This window comes from Thamnophis sirtalis, unplaced genomic scaffold (assembly GCF_051295495.1).
Source record: "Thamnophis sirtalis isolate CommonGarterSnake01/CBP01778 unplaced genomic scaffold, rThaSir2_p1.2 scaffold_6, whole genome shotgun sequence".
Lineage (NCBI taxonomy): Eukaryota > Metazoa > Chordata > Lepidosauria > Squamata > Natricidae > Thamnophis > Thamnophis sirtalis.
The window spans coordinates 16,145,658-16,170,297 of record NW_028261386.1 but is presented as its reverse complement, the minus strand read 5'-3'; the positions used below and the strand labels follow the sequence as shown (position 1 = coordinate 16,170,297).

Sequence of the window (24,640 nt, the reverse complement as noted above, 5' to 3'; positions counted from 1 at the left end):
TATGTATTTTTAAAGATGACCTTATTATATGCATGTTTTGCTTCTTAAATTGAAAGTCATTTCATAGTCCCTTTGAAATCAGTAAAAGGCAGCTGCAGTGAAGCTTTAATAATGGACATGTTGATTTAAATTAACTTAATTAGTCAACCTGAAGACAGCTGATCAATCAGGTAAAAAAAGATCTTTAATGAGCAGATAGCCCTGACTTTAAAACAATAGAATGATGTTGATTTAATTTTCTTCCCAAACCTTTTCCTTCATTTCCCAAAACCACTTATCAGAAAGCCGCTCTGTAGGTAAAACACTCAGTCAAGTCGATTTAAATGCCTCTGTTGAGATTAGGTAGAGGGTTTGGGTATCATCCAATTTTGGGTAAATTACTCAGATTTGGAAAGTACTGTTTTAAAAAATAAATGCTCTTAACAGAATACAATATGGGCCAGAGTTAGGGAGCAGGAATTAGTAGTATTTGATTGGCAAGGTAAAGAAATCTGTGTATATATCAGCCTTTCCAAGCCTGATGCCTTTCAGATGTGGTAGGGCTGAATCTCCAAAAGTTTTAACCACTATTGCCAGGGCTTGGAAATTTGGAAGCTGCAGTCTCTATACATCTGGGAAGCCTTTGGTTAGGAAACGTTTCCCCAAGATTTCTGGGGGGGAATGAGCAAAATGTATTGATTTCCAATATTTGTAAATTACCGTAATTGAGATTCTGAATGATATAACAGAGTAGAGTAAAACACCAAGATCTAAACAGATCTAAATCAGATAGTTTTGTACAGTATCATTCAAAGCGTGTCTAAAATGGGACACTTTCAACAGTCTTACCAAATCCCAGGAATAATGGGCTCCATGGGAAAGAGTGGTGTGGTGGCCTAGAGGTGGAGTTCTCATCTCACACTCAGAAGACTGTGAGTTCGATTCTAGGCAGATATTTCTCTCTCTGGGCACGACGAGAATATATCTGCTGAATATAACTCCGCATTGGTGACAGGAAGGGCATCCGGCCAGTAAACGCTCCGCTCCATTCAGTTGCTCAGAATCCACCTCAGATACAGATACAGATTAACAGAGTTGGAAGGTACCTTGTAGGTCATCTAGTCCAACCCCCCACCCCCACCCAGGCAGGAGACCCTATATCATTTCTGACAAATGGCAGTCCAATCTTTGACAAGGGATTATGGGGGAATAATAATAATAAGAGGAGGAGGAAGAAGATCCATGGGAAAGCTGTTGGAGTCAGCTAGACCTGAAAGCAATTGCATTCTGGCCCACACTCCATTTACCCTTTGAGGGGCTATGACCCTGAGGCCCTCCATAGATATTTGGGCCAAAGAAGTAAAACCAATTCTGACAACCTGACCTATCCCAGCTTTACCCTTCTAGGGCTTTATATTCTGTATAGTTAATAACTAAAACTTTGATTTAGGCCTGGGAACCTAGTGTAATGCCATGACTTCCATACTGGTGTTATACTACAGTGTTTCCCCGAAAATAAGACAGGGTTTTATTTTCTTTTGACCCTTGAAATAAGTATTGGCCTTATTTTCAGGGGTGGGGTCTTATTATTTTTGAGGTGCAGGAGGCAGTGAGCATGGTCACCTCATGGCTGCTGCTGTGTTGCAATATTTTCAGAAAGGACTTATTTTGGGTGGAGGGAGGAGTTATTTAGCACATGCACTCAAGAGCCCAATTGGGCTTATTATCTGGGGAGGTCTTATTTTTGGGAAAACAGGGTAACTGCTACATTAATGTTTTTGTCCTAATAGCAGACTGGCTGTTACATTTTGTATGAGATGCAGCTTTTAAGAAACCGACGTAAAGTGTGTTACAGTTGTCTAGCAAAGTGATAATTAACATGCTGAAGTCATGATTTATTATATTCAGGACATCCTGGTTAAGGTAGGGTTATAAATGGCACACCAGCTGGCCATGATTTTCATCTGATGAGTTGAAAAAACATCATCCCCAACATCTAAAGATCTTAGGAAATGCTTGAAAGGAAAGGCATGAGTAGATTTTTGTGGGAATTAGGTTCTTAATTGGTATTTTGCACCTGTTTGTGTTTCTTAGGATTTTGTTAAAAACAACAGTCCATCAAATCTGAAGCCTGCTTATCATCTGCCCCAGGGGTGAAATTCAGCAGGTTCTGAAGAACCTGTAGCGGAAATTTTGAGTAGTTCGGAGAACTGGCCCCAGAGTGGAGTGGGAATGGAGAGTTTGCAGTATCATTTCCCTGCCATGCCCACAGAACAGGTAGTAAAAAAAAATTGAATTTCACCACTGTTCTGCCCACAGAAACATCTAATCCAGCTTTCTCAATCCGGTGCCTTACAGAAGGGTTGGAATCAGGGGTGGGATTCTACTGATTCAGGTGAACTGGTATCTCCGACAATCAGCTGAGAGGAAACAGGTTCGCTCCAAAGCTCAGCTGGCCCCGCCCAGCCCTGCGCTACACTAACCTATATTCCCTTTTCTGAAGCCCAGCTGATAGGCGTGGCACAGTGGATTGCCGCACCTCAGCTGTTTTGCACTGTGGCTGCAGTAGAAAGTTAATTTTCAAAAGCACTGCGTGCGCACGGTGCATGTGTTTGGCGAACTGGTTGTTACACCGGTTAAATCCCACCACTGGTTGGAAGACATATCCGATCACTCTGATGATCCGGAATGGAGCTATAATTGAAGATTTCTGCAGGGTTCCTGCTGCAGTAAGACTGATTAAGTCTTTGGGGGAACAAGGTGCATTTCCATCCAGTGACACTGAGAAAATGGTTCTGGTGTCTTGGGTTTAGAGTTAGATTCACCCAGTCTCTGCAACAAATAAGCAAGGCCCCCTGGAGTTATTAGCTCATTAGCAGAATAGCTTTCCCTGTCTCATAGTGGGGTTGCAGAGAAGGCTAGATCACACATTTCAGAAGGCTCTTCTCATCTCTAATTAATCTTCCTTGCTACAGAAACACCAAATTTTTTTTTAGACATGCTTCTTTATTCCTCTGCCAGAACTCAGAATACAGAAAGAAAGCAGATAAATGCTCCCTTGTACAAGGTTCGATTCTGGCTTTCCTTGTGTTCTGACCCAGCCTTAGCAGAAACAAGAAACAGACTCCTTGTCCTGAAAAACCCCTCTTTATTTACCTCCTGTGAATTAATGGCATTCCCACACCGTCAAGGCAATAGTCCTTCAAAGAGTTAACTGCAATAACAGATCTTATCAGTTCTTTGCGATAATTGCCAGACCATAAGCTCCAGTGGTGGGTTGCAGGCGGTACATCCCGGTACGGGCTTACCGGAGCCTGCCCGGAGCACCAGGTACTGTTCCAGTACGGTGCTCCAGAGAGCCCACCCGCCCGCCCTCACTCCTTACCTGTCCTTTAAAGTTTTTGGCACGTCCACACGTGCGTATGGCGTGCACAGCGCCTGTGCAATGCTCCGCCGAGCAGCTGGAGTGTGCGGAGGCTTGCAGAGGCATTGCTGGAAAGTAACGATGTACCCAAGGATATCATTGAGGGGACGAAGGCTGTGTGTGATCCTGAAGTCACAGGTTTTCCCCCATGGATCTAACAAGGTGATTAAAAGTTCTAATCTGTGTTTTACCCTCTAACAACTAATCTAAATTCAATCCTACTTCTCCCCAGTGAGGTTTTTTTTTGTGCCTTCAAGTAAGTGTTGACTCACTTGGTGGCTGCCTGAACTAGCACTTAGCAATAGCAATAGCACTTAGATTTATATACCGCTTCACAGTGCTTTACAGCCCTTTCTAAGTGGTTTACAGAGTCAGCCTCTTGCTCTCAACAATCTGGTTCCTCATTTTACCAACTTCGGAAGGATGGAAGGCTGAGTCAACCTTGAGCCTGGTGAGATTTGATCTGCCAAACTGCAGGCAGCCGGTGATCAGCAGAAGTAGCCTGCAGTACTGCACTCTAACCACTGTGCCACCGTGGTTCTTGAACTAGCCCCTGTAGGGTTTTTTTGGCAAGATTTTTTGGAAATGGTTTGCCATTATCTTTTCCTGGGGCTCACAGATTGTGACTGGACCAAGGTCACCCAGATGGCTTCATGCCTCAAGTGGGACTCCTGATTTTTAACTGGATTTTTTAACCCCTACACCAAACTAGCTTCTTACTGTGTAGGAAATTAATCTCACATTTGCTGGGTGGGCAGAGTTCTTAGAGTTGGAGGCATGTATAGTGCAGGGGTCAGCAACGTGTGGCTCTGGAGCCACTTGTGGCTCTTTCATCCCTCTGCTGCGGCTCCCTGTTGCTGGTCAGCTCCACAATTGATAGGGCTGTTAGGACAGGTAGAGGAAAAAGGATGCCACACTAGAAGGAGACTCTATAGTGGTGGAACCGGACTTCTGGTCAGCAGAGGAAAAAGGACGCCGCCCTAGAAGGAGACTATGATGGGGGAACCAGACTTCTGATTGGCTCCACAATTGAATGGGGGGCTTCAATTAGGACCTTTGTGGCTCTTTGAGTGTTGCTGACCCCTGGTATAGTGAATTAAGCCCCTTTCTGAGTTTTCCCTAACAGGCTGACTCTCTCTCACACACACATACGTACTGTAAACAGGGTTAAAGCTAATGAAGCTTAGCATGTAATTGAGCTGGTTAAATGCATTGTGTGAATGGATTCTGCATTCACATAATCCAGGATTAATATTATTGTACTGTAGACCAGTGTTCTCCAAACTTGGCAACTTTAAGACTTGTGGACTTCAACTCCCAGAGTTCCTCAGCCAGCTTTGCTGGGAGTTGAAGTCCACAGGCCTTAAAGTTGCCAAGGTTGGAGACCACTGCTGTAGACCACCCAGAGTTCTTCTTTGAGGGAGATGAGTAGTCTAGAAACACGAAATAATAAATATGGTAAATAAATAAATAAATATTTCCTGAATCTTATTTAGAAGTAGGACATCAATATTCTTTCTCAATGTACATCAAAGTGCTCCAGGGCAGATCAAAGGATTGAAAAGTGTAGCTTTAAAGCTGTTTGGCTGAAGCTCATATAATGCAGGAATATCATACGTTGGAGAGCTCTCTTGCTATTATTTTGGTGTTGCTCTCGACATGCTGGACAGCTCCTTTGCCAAATAAGGTTGATTCACGTAGCAACGGAGGCAGAAACATGAAGGCATTTAAGGGCAAGTTTTATGTATATCTATGCAGGAGTTCATCATCCAATGTAAATTTTATTATTTTATTTTCGGGATTGAGATGGCTGCCCATCTCACACAATGATTCCAGATCAGGGGTCTCCAACCTTGGCAACTTTAAGACTTGTGGACTTCAATTCCCAGAATTCCTCAGCCAGCAAAGCTGATCATTGCTGATTCCAAATCCCTTTTCTGTTCACCATCATTCCTTATTATTATAAACAGCCCAGAGTCACTTAGGTGAGATTGGTGATGCAGAAATATGGTAAGATCGCACAGGATGAACCTTCTCCAGGTACCTTCAGCAGGACAATGCCGGCTGGCGACGCCGAGGAGTAGGGCCTTCTCTGTTGCCGCTCCAGCCATATGGAATGAGCTGCCCCCGGAGATCCGGGCCCTCCCCACTCTCATGGCCTTTCGCAGAGCCATTAAAACCTGGCTTTTCCAGCAGGCCTTCTGATTGGGTATTTGTTGCCTTTCTTTTAACTTCATGTGTCCTATTGTTTTTAAGCCTTTTTTTTAATTCTTTTTCTTCTGTAAGTCCTTCAGGATTGGGCAGCATAGAAATCAAATAAACTCAACTCAACTCAACTAAATAAAGATAATAAATGATGAAACTGGCATCACATCATGCGTCTGATTATAACCTATCAATTAGAAAGCTACCTGAGTGAATTTCAATCAAAACTCATAAAAAGCAGCCATGGAAGATTCAAGGACAGTGGTTTTTTTTATGGTAGGGTTCTTGCCTTTGCATGACTTATAGAAATAAAAAGGGGAATTGTTGCATCTGGCTTTCCAGGAATCATCCTTATGAGGCTGATGACAGGGACAGCTTGATTTGGGAGAAATTGCTGCTTTTTGTAAAGACTAGCCACAATGTTTGCCTGGTTGCCTAGCCTTTCTCCTGGCTAACTCATATACGTAGCTCATATATTCAAGAAATAATCAAAAGTTACAGATCAAGTCTCTGGTAGACATTAAGATTTCTGCACAAGAATGCGACTCTGATAAAACAATACTGCAGAATTTAAAAAAAACCTAGTTCGATATCTTCACTTTCTGATGACTTGCTCCTTCACTGCATTGTGATACTTTTTGAGGCTCTTATTTCTTGACCTATTCTCTAAAGCACTTGAGGGCAAGACAAGAGGTAATGGATGGAAGATTATCAAAGAGAGATCCAACCTAGAATTAAGGAGACATTTCCTGTCAGTGAGAACAATTAATCAGGGGAAAGGTTTGCCTCTAGAATTTGTGGGTGCTCCATCACAGGAGGTTTTTCAGGAAAAAACTGGACAGGCATTTGTCTGAAATGGCATAGGGTCTCCTGCTTGATCAAGGGGTCCAATTGGAAGACCTCCAAGGTCCCTTCCAACTCTGTTATTCTAAGATCTCCCTAATTGGTGCTTTCCCTTTGGAAACCAAGTACTATATTTTTTTGGGTCACAGTGTCACTCCATTCATTCATTCATTCATTCATTCATTCATATTCCAATGTCCTTTCTTTTGCCCTACACTCCTCTCTTCCTGAATCTTTGTTCTTGTCCATTGCAAGGTGAATGACTTAACTGGCAAATTAACATCTTTTGTTCTGCGGAAGCAAGGAAAAGGAAGCATCTTGTCTTCCACAAGTTGAGTTTGGAAGCAAAGAATAGGAATTAGGGAGCATCATGTATGCAGGCGAGGCAAGCCATTCCGACTCCCATCATAAAAAAAGCTCATAAAACATCCAAGCAAAATTCCCAGAAGGATTCTCAAACGCCCGTGCTTCCAAAGCAGAATCCCAGTCACAGTTTCTGACTGCTAAGGAGAATGTTGATAAAGCTCAGGGACAAGAGGCAGCCTTCCCACCTTAATTTCTTTCAGCTCAGCCTTTGTTTTCCTTGCTCAGGTTCTTTAATTAACATAGCCTGCACCAGGCCTCAGCTTGAAGCAGATTAGAGCACATTTGCACATGGTGCTGCTCTGTACAGAACATTCTGAATCTTGTCACCGCTGCTACAGATGCGAAACAACCGCTAGCCGCAGCTCCAGGACTGCTGAATGAGAAAAATCCTTCCTTTGAATCTCGGCTTTTGAAATCTTCTCACCTCCATTCTTTTGCTGAAAGAAAAAGCAAGCTAACTGCAAATATGTGATAACATAGAGCACACTGTTAGGTAAGCTCCCCGTTGGGAGAGCGAGTGCGTTCAGAGAAGCGTTGTGAGAGTTGTGTTGGAGAACACACAAACCAGCATACAGAGACACTGCAGTTTAAATAGGCTTTTACTTTCATGGAAATAGAGGTATCAGAGTCCATCAAATAGTCCAAGTCATACACGGATAAGACAGTCAGTAATCAACGTCTTTCAGTTAAAGGATAATCCAAATAACATAGTCCATAGTCATACAGTCTGGTACTCAAAGTTTGCTAGCAGTTGCAAAACTTACAATAGCTCACGGTACTTTCTAACAGCCAGTTGAGGTTGAGGTTTATTGGACTTAAATGCCGCCCTTCTCCCAAAGGACTCAGGGTGGCATACAACAAAAAACCACATATTACAAAAGTTAAAAGAAAGATTAAATAGAATATCCCCCCAAAAAAACCAATAGACATTTACAATGAGATTTAGAAATTAAATTAAAATTAACAATTACAATTAATAATTTATTTTATTCAGGCCAGGCCAGCTTGCTGGAAAAGCCAAACTTTTTAGGGCGCGCTGGAAGGACCGGAGGTAATATTCCCCACTCCACCCCCCAAAAAATTGCTTGAATCTGCTGATTCTCTTATCTTCCTTTTCCTCTCACACATAATTCCAGCATGGGTTGAGAAGACCTGGCAACTTTCTGACAGAGCCTGTGATTCTCAGCATAGTCCTTTGCTAAAAGCAATTGGCTAAGAATTCAGTTTCCAATATGATATATCACCAAAGGTCTGTTTGTTGCCCTATTCCAATCCCTTACAAAAATGCAGCTCTACAAAGCCACCCCCCTCTCCCTTGTAGCCATGAGGTAAGTGTCACCGTACTAAGCTCCATCTTCACACATTGATGATTAGTGCTTCTCACAGTGTAAAGGTCTGTGAGAATGTCCTTAAGAGGCAGGGGAGAAAGAGGAGCAGATTAAGCAAAGAGCACATAACAGGCAGCTGGGCCTACAGGGAAAAAAATGGGGGCATGGGCAAGTCTTAAAAGGGACCCTCCCTAGTTTCTTGGAGTATGAGGTTGTGGGAGGAGGTGTCCTTTTAGACTTGCAAATTGATGTTACCTTATTTGGTGTGGCATCAAAGGTGGTATACAGCAGGTTCTGACGGTTCACTGACAAAACCGCGAAGCCCTTATCCGCGCCGACATAAGTGCGGAGGGCAAATCCGTGCCGTCCGAAGCGCTAAGGAAAAAGGCGACCCTACCACGATGACATAACCGCGGAGGGCAAATCCGTGCCTTCCGAAGCACTCAGCACCCTAACCCTAACCCTAACCCTAACCCTAACCCTAACCCTAAACCTAACCCTAAACCTAACCCAAACCTAACCCTAACCCTAACCTAACCCTAACCCTAACCCTAACCCTAAACCAAACCCCTAAACCTAATCCTAACCCTTACCTTAATTTAAATCGGCTTTCTGCCGCCGCGCTGTTTTAAAGCGCCCTTCTGTCACTGCGCTGTTGTCGCCGCGGTGATGATGTCGCAGTGATGACGTCGCGGCTTTAGCGACGCAGTTTTATCACCGCTATTTTGACGAGCGCGGTTTTGTCAGGCCACGGGTTCTGACTAGTTCTGGAGAACCGGTAGCAGAAATTTTGAGTAGTTCGTATTGAAGACTGGGCTGACAGAGAGGTGTTGGACTCATTGAGGTACTTTTCATAACTTTATTGGAACAAGAACTGCAGTAGACAGCAAGGTAACAACTTCAGCACCTCGCTCTGCTTTTACAGCTATTTGTATGGGAGCTGTCAAGCAGAGCAACCAATAGGAACATTGCAGAAAGCCCACTTCCAGCCAGGTGCGTCTTAACCAATAGTCGCAAGCCTTGGGTTGCCGGGCTGTCAGTTGTAAGTCGAGGACTTGTGGATGGTCATAAGTCGAGGGCTTGATACCGGTCGCAAGTCAAAGACTTTACCGTTTGGAGAACTGGTAAATACCACCTCTGACTGGCTCCTCCCCATCTATTCTCTGCCTCCCGAGTCGCAGCTGATTGGGAGGAAATGGGGATTTTGCAGTATCCTTCCCCTGGAGTGGGGAGGGAATGGAGATTTTGCACTATCCTTCCCCTGCCATGCCCACCAAGCCTAGCCAATAGAACCAGTAGTAAAAAAATGTGAATCCCACCGCTGGGTGGCATGGTGGATCAGTGATCTAGCCAAAAAGGCACTAGGCTTTTTGGTTGGAAAGTCGGCAGCCCAGATTTAAATTCTGAGTGCCACGCAATGAGGTGAGTTCACATCCTTGCCCCAGCTCCTGCCAACCTAGCAGTTCAAATGTATACCGATGTGAATAGATAAATAGGTACCACTTTGGTAGGAAGGTAACAGTGCTTAATGATATATTGCTGGCTCAATGGCTTTGAAATGGAGCTGAGCACCTCCCTTTATAGTTGGCAACGACTAGTGAAGTAAAAACTGCAGAGTCTCCTTTACCTCTTTTTACCTTGCAATAAAGGTAGGGTTGGGGGACGTGGTGGCTCAGTGGCTAAGACGCTGAGCTTGTCAATCAGAAAGGTCGGCAGTTCGGCAGTTCAAATCCCTAGCATCGCGTAACGGAGTGAGCTCCTGCTACTTGTCCCAGCTTCTGCCAACCTAGCAGTTTGAAAGCATGTAAAAATGCAAATAGAAAAATAGGGACCACCTTTGGTGGGACGGTAACAGCATCCCATGCACCTTCGGCATTTAGTCATGCCAGCCAAATGACCATGGAGATGTCTTTGGACAGCACTGGCTCTTTGTCTTTGAAACGGAGATGAGCACCACCCCCTAGAGTTTGGAACAACTAGCACATATGGGTGAGGGGGACCTTTACCTTTAAAGGTAAGGTTATGACTTATGGTTGATCCTTCTTGTTTAGACTACCTCTAAGGGGCAGATGCACAGCTGGTCAGTAGGGAGGAGCAAAACAAGGCACTTTTATCCCAGCGTCCCTTCCTAGTTCACTCCAGTTCATTTTTGTGCTAAGGGTTAACAACCAGCCATGATGTGAAAAGAGTGGCAAATTGTACTTCCATACAAATAGGAATGACTGGAGGATAGCATGATAGATGTTTACCACCTGATATTTGAGGGGGGGGAAAGTTCCTTGAAAGGGAGGTTGAATTTTCTTCAGAGTGGCAACCTCAGAACCCCCGCAGCATCATGATGAAATGGAAAGGCTTCATAATGGAGTGGGGAACATCACTGGGGAACCGTAGCCCTGTCAACCTTTACACTGGGCAATGCATGCTGCTCACATTACATAGTGGCATGGCTTTTCATGCCTGATCATACCCACCAGTGAAGCTGGTGATTCTTGCTGTGGGTATCCTGGGAACCTACTCCCCTACCTGGAGAAAGAACCATCATCTTTCCCAATGGGGCATCTCAGTTTGGGTTAGAGATATGGCTTCCAAGTTTTGTATCTTCCACTGATCTTCAGCTGGCTTAGAAATTGTGAGAATAGCAGTTCATCAATCTCTCCTGAGGTCATCAATGCATGGCTTAAACCTGTTTAAAACAGCGTTGTTTAAATTAATTCACAGCACTGTGCGTCTCATGATATTGCAGATACTTTCTCAGTGGTTCTTGGGTGCCAGCCTCCTCCCTTCCTCAGCTGTTGCTGATTTTTATTAAGCTGAAAATAAACTTCTTGACTGGATGAGATAAGAGAAGGTAGGAGCTGGAATAAATTAATTTTAAAAAGTAGATCTGTCTTTTTATCTGTCTTCTTTGTCACACAAAGCTTCTGCAACTGTTCAAGTCGACAATAGCTGAATTCTGGCAATCAGATTTTGACAAAATGCGATATATAGCAATTGACATTGCCTGTTTTTGGTTACTGATACGTAGCAGTTTTGAAGATGTGAGTTTTTGTTTGATGACTTGCAATAACACTGCATAATTCTAATCAGTAAAATCTCGCTTGGTTCGCTCCCCTCCACTCAGTATTATTCTCCACAATGAAATCAAATTCTGATTCTGAAATTCAAACACTCTGATTTATCTCATGCAATTTATGCCAATTTCTTTTGTTGGCTGTGGTTTCTCAGTGTCAGTATTAAAGCGCTATGCTTTCACTTTAAAGTGACTAAATGCAGCCTTCCTTAAACTGGTGATTTTCATATGTTACATTTGAGATTCCATCATCTCCTAGCCAGCATGGAGATTAAAGGGTAACATACTGGAGGATATTAAAGTGAGAAAAGCAGTGTTAAATGGCTTAAGAGCAACATAACACACAAACCATTCAGATATCACGCTCTCCAAGGGTTGAATGTGGCACTGGGAACCCTTTTTTGAATCTCCATAGTGGTAAATCTATGAGACTCCATGGGCCATTTCCATGGTGGCCTTCAAAATATGGCAAGCAGATCTTTTGTTTAAGTAGGCACTCGATCACTTAATGTTACAATAATAACTGATTCTCAGATGTTATTTTTTAAGTATCTACTCTCACGTACATTTGAACATGTTTTAATGTATTGATTGTTGTGAATAATGAATAATTATTAGTGAAGCATATTTTATCTCTATAACAGATAGGATATTTATTCCTAGGAAATACATCCTAAGGCATTATTTCCCATCCTTGGTAGCTTTAAGATACATGGACTTCAACTCATTATCATTGCTTGTCTTGTGCACCTTAAAAGCATTTTGGTGGTGTGAATTCAACATAGTCAGGTTAGTTAAAAGTTGTTGCTGAATCTACATACTATGCTTGGGTTGTTTGTGGCTTAGCATGTTATGCAAAACTAACTTGTTCAAGATTCAATGTATTTTTCATATTTGGAAATGAAATCAGTCATCAGTAACTCATCAATTAAATGCGTTGAGTGAACACAAGCAGAGTGTGATCCCAGTGAAATTATCTGCCAATGTTAATTTTAATTGTAAGATGTGAGAGGATTTCCCCCCACCTCCAGAATAAAAAAATAAGCATGTGCTTTTCCTCTCTCCTTAGTTTTCAGCCTGTACCACCAAAGACCATCCAGTTTACATGTCTGTCTATAATAACGGCACCAAGATGCCTTCACCACAGGAGGCATCCAATGGCTTCCCCCAGCCCAGTGCCTCAGGCACTTGGCACAAACCAGAAGAGGAAGTGCGACTGGTAGAATCTGGCTTGGTGAAGAAGGCACACCGAGAAATCCTGGACCATGAGAGGAAACGGCGGGTGGAGCTGAAGTGCATGGAGCTGCAGGAGATGATGGAAGAGCAAGGGTAAGTGGGGGTTGAGTGAAGGGTCCTTGGTGCTCCCTGAGCTTGGTTGTTTCCTTGCAGACATTTCATTACCCAAACTAGATAACATCATCAGTACTATTGGTTGAGTGAGTACTTATTTGATCTAGTACCCAAATTCACACAACACCTACCCCAATGTTTCTGAGAGATCCATCCTGTCAGGCTTCTAATGACAAACCAGAAGTAGAAAAACAGATTCAAGAACTTCTAATACATACATACATACATACATACATACATACATACATACATACATACATACATACATACATTGAAAGAGAAGTAATGGAGCTATTGTGAATCGGCGTGGTGGTGCAGTGGTTAGAATTCAGTTTTGCAAGCTAATTCTGCAGACTGACAGCAGTTTGATTCTCACCGGCTCAAGGTTGACTCAGTCTTCCATCCTTCCAAGGTGGATAAAATAAGGATTTAGACTGTTGGGGGCAATAGGCTGACTCTGTAAACTGAGGGCTGTAAAGCACTGTGAAGCAGTATGTAAGTGCTATTGAAATTAATATTGTGAAAGAATTCCAATAATTGCTGTGTATTAAATGGAAGCCCTATTTATAGTGAAATTAAGGATCAAATTCCCATGCCTCCTTCTGCTCATGTGATGTAATGGTTTCCAACTACGGCTTGATTTGGTAATAGTTCCACTTTGCTTCTGTTTGTCTGCTTGTAGCCCTTCTAGAAATGACTGTTATGCACCCACACACACCTACATGGACCCACACTATCATATATCCACACACAGTACACCCATAGGAAAATAGCATCATGGTCAACACCACCTCTCTGCCATGCTGGGGAACTGTCTCTAGAAGAGTTTGACCAACTGAATTCCTTTTGGATGTTCTGTCTTGTTCCACTCCCTTTTTGCTTCTGCATCTGCCATACACACAAAATTTATACACCACATTAAAGCATAATGTAATAATAACAGCTACTCAGTAGCAGTCATCACGCTGAAAGTTGGGCAGCAAACAAATTTAATACATAAAAAACTCCTTTTTTATGACCATGTTATTCCTTTATTCAGGGTAGAATTGGGGTAATTGGATGGAGCTGAGCATTTACTGACCAGGTGCCCTTCATGATGCCACGTGGAGTTCACAGCAGATATTTTTTTCTTTGCATCCTAGGAAAGAAACAACTATCGTTACCTAGGATTAAACTCTCAACCTTCCAAGTGGAAGGCAAGCATCTTCATCACTAGACCACCATGCCGCTCTAATAAATACAAAGTATTTTTAATGTGTATTGAATAGGCCACCTTTGACACATTCAGCAATTATACTTAAGTCCACATCAAAGAAATCATTATTTTAGCAGGTTACATGAAACCAGCCATAGTTTTTTCAGAGAATATTTTAATAAATAATATAGTCCTATGAAAACCCTAAAGTTTAAAGAACTGTAAAACGAAGATGCATGCCCAGATATATAGATATCGTAACAGTTAATAGCAAATAAGATATTGTTTTATTTAAAAAATATTTTCATCTGAGGTCACTATTGCAAATGAACACACACACACACACACACACATCTAATCCATCCTTGTAAAAAAGCAGTACTTGAAGGGGAAGCCTCTTTGCTTAGGTGTTGGTTTTCCACACACTGAAACCTCACCTTCCCCCCCCGTACAAGAGAGTAATAAAAAAAATGCAGTTCTTCCCATCACATGAAATCTCAAATATTATGCTTTACCTACTAGTCTACCACAGACTTGCATAATCTCCCCAAATTGTAGGGGATGCTCTGATTACTGGCTAATCTGCTATTCAGGTTAAATCAACCTGAACATGAATTTCTGTATAGTTCAGATTTGCTGCAGGGCATCATCCACTTGTGTGACGGGTTTCCTGCATCTCTGAGAAAAAAACCAGTTAGGGGAAGAGAGGTGTTTTGCTCATAATGTTGGAAAGAGAGATCCCCAGGCAGTGCTGTCTTCCATTTCAACCCTGCTTCACTTTTCTGTTTTGTTTTATTTTGTTTTTACTACTGGTGCACCAAGGGATTGATGCAAGGGAGCAGGGGAGCAAAAGGCCATTGGGAAGGTATGACATGAGTTTTTCTGTCCTGCTAAAAGGAAGCAGCTGCTTCTAACTCCGCCAGCTGGTTTGACTCAGATTTACCAGTAACTAGCAGCAGCAACTGTCTTAAGAAGTCAAGCTTGTCAGATTCACTTCCTTGTCATTGGCGCCCAGGAGAAGGCCCGTCTTCCATTGCTCTCAGTAGAAAGACAGCATTCTAAGAAAAAAGAAAATGCATACCCCAAATGACATATATTTGATTAGAGCCTCCTAACTAATCAACTAATTGACTAGGATTTTTAAACAGATTAGTGATACATTCAGAAAGTCATTAGCCTAGCAGAATAGATCCTTTATATCTGGATAGGGCATTATCACTGCCAATGTCTCTCCAGCATTCTCCCGTTTAAGTTAATTGCTTGGTGAACAATGTGAAATGCAAATTTCATCACGGTCCAAGTGGCAATAATGTATATATCTGCCAGCATCTTTATTCTTCGTTCCTTCATTCATTCTATGAAACAATATATTAAAAGAATATAAAAAAAAAACCAGAGTATATTGCCAAAAACTAAAAACACGCATAGTAACTGAAGAAAAAGCTTGGATAAGCAAGAGTGTGCTTCTTAGGCAAAGCTATGCATAAAAACACATGGATTTTCTCTAAATACAATTTGTAAAATAATTGGTATAAAATAATGTTAGTACATGTGATGCTTAAATGTTTCCTGCATGTTTTAAGACTCCAAAAAGCCTCTAGATAGGATGTTCATTTGCAGAAACTCCAGTTTTCAGTGCATCCTATGTCAATATTTTTTTCCTAATGTTTTTTTGACCACCAATATAATCAGGCAGTAAATAGGTAAATGGGGAAAATCCAAAATACAGTAGTCTTACAAAAATTCGTTCACTGACCGTTCAAAGCTACATAAGCACTGTCAATTAGCAATGGCAATAGCAGTTAGACTTATATACCGCTTCATAGGGCTTTTAGCCCTCTCTAAGCGGTTTACAGAGTCAGCATATTGCCCCCAACAATCCGGGTCCTCATTTTACCCACCTCGGAAGGATGGAAGGCTGAGTCAACCATGAGCCGGTGAGATTTGAACAGCCGAACTGCAGAACTGCAGTCAACTGAAGTAGCCTGCAGTGCTGCACTCTAACCACTGCGCCACCTCAGTCAAAAATTATGACCATTTTTTCAGACTTATAACCATTGCAGCATCCCCATGGTCCCATCATCAAAATTCAGATGCTTGGCAACTGATTCATATTTATGACGGTTGCAGTGTCCCAGGGTCGTGTAATCTTCAGTTTTATGATCTTCTGACAAACAGTCAATGGGGAAGCAGATTCACTTAACAACCATGTTATTAACTTAACAACTGCAGTGGTTCATTTAGTAAGGCCACACTTGGAATACTGCATCCAGTTATCGGTCGCCACAATATAAAAAAAAGATGTGGAGACTCTGGAAAGAGGGCAGAGAAGAGCAACAAAAATGATTAGGGGAGTGTAGGCCAAAACATATGAAGAATGGTTGCAGGAACTGGGTATGTCTAGTTTAATGAAAAGAAGGATTAGGGAACATGATAGCAGTGTTCCAGTGTCTCAGGGGTTGCCACAAAGAAGAGGGAGTCAAACTATTCTCCAAAGCACCCGAGGGCAGGACAAAGATAGGTGGAAACTAATCAAGGAGAGAAGCAACTTAGAACTGAGGAGAAATTTCCTAACAGTTGGAACAATTAATGAGTGGAACAACTTGCCTCCAGAAATTGTGAATGCTCCAACACTGGAAATTTTTAAGAAGAGATTGGATAACTATTTGTCTGAAGTGGTGTAGGGTTTCCTGCTTAAGCAGGGGGTTGAACTAGAAGACCTCCAAGGTCCCTTCCAACTCTGTTATTCTATATAATTATAGGTTTGTGCAAGTTGGGCACCTCTATACCTCTTATAAATAAACCAACAAATGAATGCAGGGGAGGCAAAGAGAACCAAGGAATACAGGGGAGAAGGTTATTGGTTATCATTTCCAAGCCCCTTATAAGATGAATGCTTATGGGGGCTTTCTTTTTTATTTCCCCCATCTCGTTTTCTAGTTTCTTTGGAGAACAACATAAAAGGAATCTGACATTTTGTGTTAACTGCTTTCTATTCATCCTAATTCCATACATGGCTGTCTGCAGGGGGATGAGAAAAGTGTACATGACAGCCATAGCCATGCTTTCAAAGTCCCATGATTTTATGGGCATCCCGTTATGCGACTTCACTCACACGGCTGTGCCCATCATCTAACTTTCTTTTACACCCCTTGAAACACCTCTGATAATTCCATAATTCCTTCTCCCCAATGCTCTGGGTGACATTCCATATGTTATTTATTTAGTGGCATCTCTACAATGTTCCCTGGGTAGAAATGGTGATGCAAATATTCTCCTACCAAAAGTGAAGGATGCTCCTTGCATCTGTTTGTCTGAAACGCTGCAGGGTTTTTTTGCCTGGATATATCCCTACAGTGTAGATCATTGTCCTACACATCTCTCACAAACTGTCAGCATGCAAGAAAATCTTTTCTTCTGTATACTTTTGCAAAACAAAAAAGCCCTACCTCTGTATGGCTGCCTGATATACCATTATGCTATTGATTTGAAGATAGTCCTTGATTTATGATCCTAAATGACCCCCCGATGATGGTTTTAAATCATGGAAGTCATTTAGCTAGTTATCATACGACCATGCCCAATTTTATAACCTTTTTTGCAGCAATTGTTAAGTGAACACTGTGGTCAAGCAGTATTAGGCCAGCCCATTGTTCACTATGGGTTTGTTTTGGGTTTTTTTGCTGGTAACTGGAAATAAAAGCTGGTTTTCAGCTAAAATGTTGTAAATTGCAGTCATGTGAAAACAAAAAAAATTGCTGCTTTTCAGCAAAATCACAAATTGCAGGATGCTGGAAACAGCCATGAATACAATCTAATTGTTGAGCACCCAAAATACAGTGATGTGACTGACATCACTGACCATCGAAACTGACCATCGAAACTTCAAATCAGGTTGTAAGTAGCTTTATTGGAATCTGTGGTAACTTCCAATGGTCCAGTGGTGGGTTCCAGATCCTGTTCCAACTGGTATAGTTGGAACTGGCCCGGCGGTATCCACATGGACTCAGAGTGCAAGCGCAGAAGACTTAAAAGACCGGTAAGGAGCTCAGACGGGCGGGTGGGCCCTTCAGAACACCAGAACGGAATGGTATCCGGTGCTCCCGGCTGGCTCTCATACGCCCGAATTGGGGCATACCGCTTGCAACCTACCACTGCAATGGTCTCTAAGCAACCCATTTTAAGTTGAGGACTACCTGTAATTCAGGGGTGGGATTTTACTGGTTCAGCCTGGTTCTGTCCTACAGGTAGCTCTGAAGATCGGCTTAGAGTGAACCAGTTCACTCCGACCTTCAGGTAGGCCCACCCGCACCTGGTTTACCTATATTTCCCCGCTGATCAGCGCGGACTCTGCCGCGCCTCAGCTGTTTTCCTGTGAACTGTGCGCACACGCTCAGCGAACTGGTTGTTAAACTGGTAGGATGTCACTCCTGCTGTAACTGTGTCAGAAATGTAAAGTTACGGCTGTTTATGTATCTCCTATAAACTCATCTTGAGTTTACTGGGGGGGGGGATGGCTTATTTTCAGCAGGACATATTGCAAGTCATAATCAGAGCAATTCAGAATTAATTAGCTATCACTCCAAAGCACTAAAGAAGGAAGTCTGAAGGACTTTCCTGACGAATATGCTTGCATCCAAGAATCAGGCATAGTTGGTTTAATTGGTAATGCTCTGTGTCTCCTTCCTACGGAGAGTCACAAATTCTCTTCCTTGTTTATAATATAAAGCTGTCCTCTCCAGGGTTCCCCCCACCCCCATCAGCTCCATCTGCAAATAAATAAATAAAACATAAAGGGGCTAATAAGAAGAGTGGCCATCTGTTGCCTCCCATATGCCACAATCTTTTGACATCCTGTCACCAAGTACATTGTTGGTGTGAATAATGTGCAATGGCAAATATTTACCTCGTTCAGCTGGATCTTTCACCATCCAGTGGGTAACTCTTGGTTATTTTTAATCTCTCAGGCCTGACTCTTTATAGAGCTCCATGTGAGGCTGGATTAGTCACTGTGTTTACTAAGCACAAGCTACCGGTGTATATTTGGGGCTGATTGCAATGGGGAAGGCAGCAGAGCTCCACCTAATGCTGGATAAATCACAATAGAAGAGCCTTATTAGATTGACTATAAATTTCAGGCTGATGTGAGTTTTCTTTGCCTAAAAAAAGCCTCTTGCTTTTTTAAAAATTCAGATCCTATGGCTAAAAGTCAAGGAAGGGAGTTTTAATGAGGGATGGTAGAGTTGGTAGCTTTGTTAATTGGAACTCTTAGTCATTTGAAAAATAACCATCTGATCATCGAAATCATTTTATTTCAGTGATCAGATGGAACCCCCCCCCCTCCCCAGAATTATTAGCAGACAGGAAGTTTTTCATTCTTGTTCATCTTTGATTGTAAAGAAGTCATTCTGAGAGCGTTTTGCAATGAAAATGGAAGCATGGATTGGCCAATGTAAAAAGTTCTGGGTTCTGAAACTTTTCTGCCTAACTCTCTGGAGAACCAAGCTCTTCTAAATAGTAGCAAAGTTCTCCTAGGTTGATCTGAGGCTGGTATCAGCAGGGCAGTGGTGGGTTCTGGATTCTGTTCCAACTGGTACGGTTGGAATGGCCCTGGAGTCACCCACATGCACGTGCGTACATGCGCACAGTGCACGTGTGCATCATAGCATCAAATGACACTTCTGTGACACTCCAGCTGCTCGGCAGAGTATTGTGCAGGTGGCATACGCGCCATGTGCATGCATGTAAGCACCAAAAGCTTAAAACACAGGTAAGGAGCGTAGGTGGGCGAGTGGGCCTTCCAGAGCACCATACCAGAACGGTACCCGGTGCTCCGGGCAGGATCCGGTATGCCTGTACTGGGGCATGCCGCCTGCAACCCATCACTGCAGCAGGGGAAAGATAATGGATTGGATTCTATTCAGGAAAAGGGCCATCACACAAGAAAGTAGATGTTAGTCCATTGTAGCCAATTGCTATTTGTGTCAGATTGTTGTGGTCTCCCACAAAAAGGAGAAATGAGTGTAGGTCACTCATGAGAACTGCCACATCTTTTTGAGACCTCATGAGAGGTACGTCACAATTTCATAAAAGGTCAGTGTTCTTATATCAAAATTCAAACTATTTTATCACATTTGTATAGCTGCCCATCTCATGTAGTGACTCTGTGTGTGCTGTATATAATAAAGCAAAAGAAAATTTAAATTAAAAATAATAATAATTTGGGCAGTTTTGAGGAGGACATTAGGATGAAGACCAGGATTGAAAACATTGCTAATCTCAACAGCAAATAACAGTGATGAAGGAGGAATCCTACTCAATTCCAAATCAGCTCTTTAATTCCTGAGGGAAAAAAGTTAATTGTTTTCTGGCTAACCTCTCCTGCCACACCATGCTGGCACGTTGGCATCACTCTGTTTCATATTGCTTCTTGACAGTGGGAAAATTTGTCCCCATGTTCAGCACTTATAATATTTATATTATATCCTCCATAGGCAAAGAGGTAAGACTGTTGCCATAGTTATGGCATTCTTCAAGGAAACGGACTTGGCATTTTGCCTAGCAACAACAGAGATGGAAATTGTCCTCCTTTGGCGGACATGATGGCAATTTTGCCCACTTCTGCTGTCTTCGCGCCATGTGTGCATTTTAAATATATTAAATATTTATGATTTTATTTGTAAGCTACCCAGAGTGGCTTTTCAAAGTGAAATTGGCAGTATATAAATTAAATAAATAAATGAATAGATCCTATACAGTGGTGGGTTTTTAGAACCTATTCTGTGGGTGTGGCCTGCTTTGTGGGAGTGGCTTGCCAGCCATGGGACTGGGTGGGCATGGCCAACTTGTAAAATGTGGTGAAACTCACTTAACAACATTCTTGCTTAGCAACCAAAATGTTGGCTCAGAAACTCTGGCATTTGAAGCATGCAAGTCTTAAAGCTGTCAAATTACAAGACCCTTGCACTTGTAACCCTTTAGAACCACCACCCCCGAGGTGTTCAAACTTGACAGCTTTAAGACTTGTGGACTTCAACTCCCAGAATTCCTCCTCTCGCTCTTCATCTTGATGATGTGCGGACGGGTGGGGGGAGGGAGCTGGAACCAGTTCTAAATAGCACTGTAGATTTGTGGAACCTCTTCTATAGAAGAGGTTAGAACTGGCAGGAACCCACCCCTGGTCCTATGCCAACAAAAGAATGTTAGAGAGGAACTCTGACTTTCTAAAACGGGGAAGCACATAAGGAAATGAAGTTGGGGTTGTTACTGGATTGTTTGAAAAGCATCTGCAGGCCAGTTGTCAAGTGCAGTCACATGACATGAGGGAAATCTGTCCATGGGAACTCCAAATCTGGTTCATAAGTACCTCCCCAATCTGTCGGAACTTCGAATGGTTGCTAAGCAACCGGTTGTAGGTCACATACTATGGTACCTATATCCTGGAGTCCAGACTGGAGCTTGGAACTTTGCCTGGAGCTCAGTAGCAACTGGAAAGGAAGCAACCATAATGAAATAGCATCTCATTCCAAACAAGTGCTAGAACATTTGGAAAAAGGTGAAGATTGTATGTTAAAGACCTTCAAACGTTAATTTGAACTGAGTATTAACAGATTGAGTATAAAGGGGGGAGTATTAAAGACTTGTTTGCATGGCAACAACACCTGGCCAGGTCTAGAAAGGTAGAGTTGACCCAGAGAAATAACCTATTGTTGGGGAAGGTGTGTCTTGCAATAAAATATTTTGTACAGGTGTGCCAATCTGAGGTATGTCCAGTCATTGGAGAGCAAAGAACCTTCACAGGGAAGCAAGGCATGAGTTCATCACTGCCTTCTTCTATGTCTTTGTACTTGCTGGGGAAGGCAGCAAGCTCTCTGGTTACCTCCTGTTTTGTTTTTTTTAAATCCCTGTTGCCTTTTTTTGCAATTGAATGCCACCACCACAAGGTGTAAAGGTGTAAAGACTTTTTTTTGTTAGTGCTAAAGAGCAAAATGTCCACTGCATGTAGATATTCCCTTTTCTCAGGAGCTGTGGGGAAATTCAGGATGTTGAGAGAGGGGTCAAAATAGTCAACATAGTGTTGTGATCAGCAAAAGATTCATCCCTTCTTAAACGTTTCACAATACCTAGCAAATGAACAATGTGAATACAGGTCCGGATACAAGAGGTCAGCCCCACTAGCTAAGCCAGATCAATAAATCATCTCCATATGAAAGACTTGACTAGACTAGACTAGAATAAAATAAAAATAAATAACTGAAAAAGAAAGCCCCCATAAGCATTCATCTTATAAGGGGCTTGGAAATGATAACCTATAACCTTCTCCCCTGTGTTCCTTGGTTCTCTTTGCCTTCCCTGCATTCATTTGTTGGTTTATTCATAAGATGTTTTAGGGTGCTCAACTTGCATAATTGTGCCCAAACTCATGCAATTATATATACTGAATAATTATAGGTAACAAACCAAAAAAGAACAAAACGTAACCAGTTAGAATAGAAAATAACAGAGTTGGAAGGGACCTTGGAGGTCTTCTAGTCCAACCCCCTGCTTAGGCAGGAAACCTTACACCACTTCAGACAAATGGTTATCTAACATCTTCTTAAAGACTTCCAGTGTTGGGGCATTTACAACTTCTGGAGGCAAGTTGTTCCACTCATTAATTAATTATAACTGTCAGGAAATTTCTCCTTAGTTCTAAGTTGCTTCTCTCCTTGATTAGTTTCCACCCATTGCTAAAAGTTAAAATTACTTTTATTGGGTTATAAGAGCAAAATCTTGCCAATTGGATTATGCTGCATTTTCTCCCCCTCCTTATACTCCAGTGAATTAAAGAAGTGTCTGCCTGAGCAGCTTCTAACTGTTAGCTCCTTGATCTGGACTTTAAAAAAATGTTTCAGCCCCTTTTGCCCAGATAACAAAACCTGCATAACTCCATCGAGGTTGTCTTCCTCACTTCTTACACCAAAGTTACATTTCCCGCATCAACTTTAAAAGCAGGCTACTTCAAAACATCCTCACCTGTTATGAAGCTTAGGAATTCATAGGATGGATATCTTGGTTTATGGCTGCTTTCTTTCTCCTCTCCCACCCCCCTTTGAGCTGCTGAATTTTAATGTATATTTCAAAGGCAATGATTTAACGAGCCAGTTATTTCTTTCTTTTTTTCTCTATCTCCTGCTTGCTTCGCCAGCTCACTTTCATCTGACAATTCTTTTGTAATATCTCAAACCCAAGAGACAGTTTTCATGTTGTGTGTATCTTCCCAGTGAGCTACTTCAGAGAGCTGGCATAGTCACAGTGGGAATAGATAGGGTAATCATGGGGAAGGAAGACCCATGGAAGGCAAAGCTGCTATTTATTCTAATCATGTGCTGTGAATAATGGATTTTTTTCTCTCCAACTGTCATCAAGACCATCCTGAAAGATAGAAATAAGTCAAGAGAACTGATTCATCAAGCTTGCACCACTCAATGATTCTTAAGTTGAACCTCTCTATTCAGAGGTAGAGTACCACTGTATTAGGGACTGGAGGCAGGCAACAGGAGAAAGCTATTCCTTTTTGGGACTTAAGCACTAAACATTTTATGACGATATAGTTGCTACATTGCTATGTGCTCTGTAACTGGTTGTCAAGCCCCATGAAGCTGGGGTGAGATCAAGAAAGAATAAACAGTACAGATATCAGGAAGATATCTTTACTGAAAGAGATAAATCATTGTTTTTCAACTTTGCCAACATTAAGATGAGTGGACTGCAGCTCCAGAATTCCTCAGCCAGCTTGCTGCCTGGAGAATTATAAAAGTTGAAGTCCACACATTGTAAAATTGCCAAGCTTGAAAAACATTGAGATCATTAGAGAATCTTATAAAAAAATAAAAAGAATTTCTCACCCTCATTTATAATGAGTTCAAAAAGTGTGGAGGGCATAGAGAATGGCCTTGAAGGACAGGAGGAAAAGCTTGCTACTATTAAAGTCAACAATCAGATAAGAGAGTCTTGAGCCCAGGCAAGAAAATAACTTAAGTAAATATCTCAGATGAGCCCCTCTTTAGTTCAAATTAAAATAGAGGAAGGGAAATGGGAACCCATTCAGATTCGCAAGATTCTGTTACTCTGTATGTAATTATCTTCAAATCTGTAATGAGTCCTGGTGACATCTAAAGTTTTCTTAGCAATGTTTTTTGGAGGTTGTTTTGCTTTTATTGGTACCATAAAATAGGTCCTGAGACTGTTTTTTTTTAATCTGGTCTGCCTTGTAAGGCTGACAATAAGGAAAAGTCTGAATGGTTCTTGGTTCTCTCTGAGCTTTTTTTTTTTTGGGGCAGACATTTAATTACCCAAACTGGTAACATTATTAGTGCAGGAAGTTTCCTGGGAGGATTTGGAAAGCTTCTTCCCAGGTTTCTGGTCACTTGGGCTAAGTTGTCGTTTAATAAACAACAACAACAACAACAACAACAACAACAATGTTAAAACCTGACACCCATTCATGGGATCATCTGCTAACTGACTTGGTTCTCTTTCTTGATTATTTTATATTTGTGTTCTGTGTTCCCTTTCACTCCTTGTCAACTTACCCACTGTCTCACCAAGTGGCATCAGGTGACACCAGGTGGCATCTTGCTGGTGCTCTCTGAAGAATTAGGGTAACCTTCATTTTGTCTGTCAAGAAAATCTTTACACTTTTATTCAGTACAACAGCTAATTGGAAGCTTCTGTATTGAGGCCATTCCAATTTCTTTCTGGGAAGAAAGCAAAAGAGACAATTAGCTTGAAGCTGAGTTCACAGGCTTTACTTTAGAACAGTGGGGTTTTTTTTTTTTCAAACCTGGTAACTTCCCCAGCTAGAATTCTGTGAGGTGAGGTCCACCATCTTAAAGAAG

General features: G+C 42.0%; 1 protein-coding gene across 2 annotated transcripts in view; it reads left to right on the top strand.

The window, feature by feature from the left end:
• The window catches only part of SRRM3 (serine/arginine repetitive matrix 3), a 202,602-nt gene that overhangs the window by 105,038 nt on the left and 72,924 nt on the right, over window positions 1–24,640 (top strand). For both annotated transcript variants that reach the window (XM_087717268.1, XM_087717267.1), the window contains exon 3: window positions 12,285–12,544. In XM_087717268.1, the coding sequence (XP_087573394.1) occupies window positions 12,321–12,544 (224 nt within the window). In that variant the 5' untranslated portion in view covers window positions 12,285–12,320. The remainder of the gene's footprint in view (window positions 1–12,284; window positions 12,545–24,640) is intronic.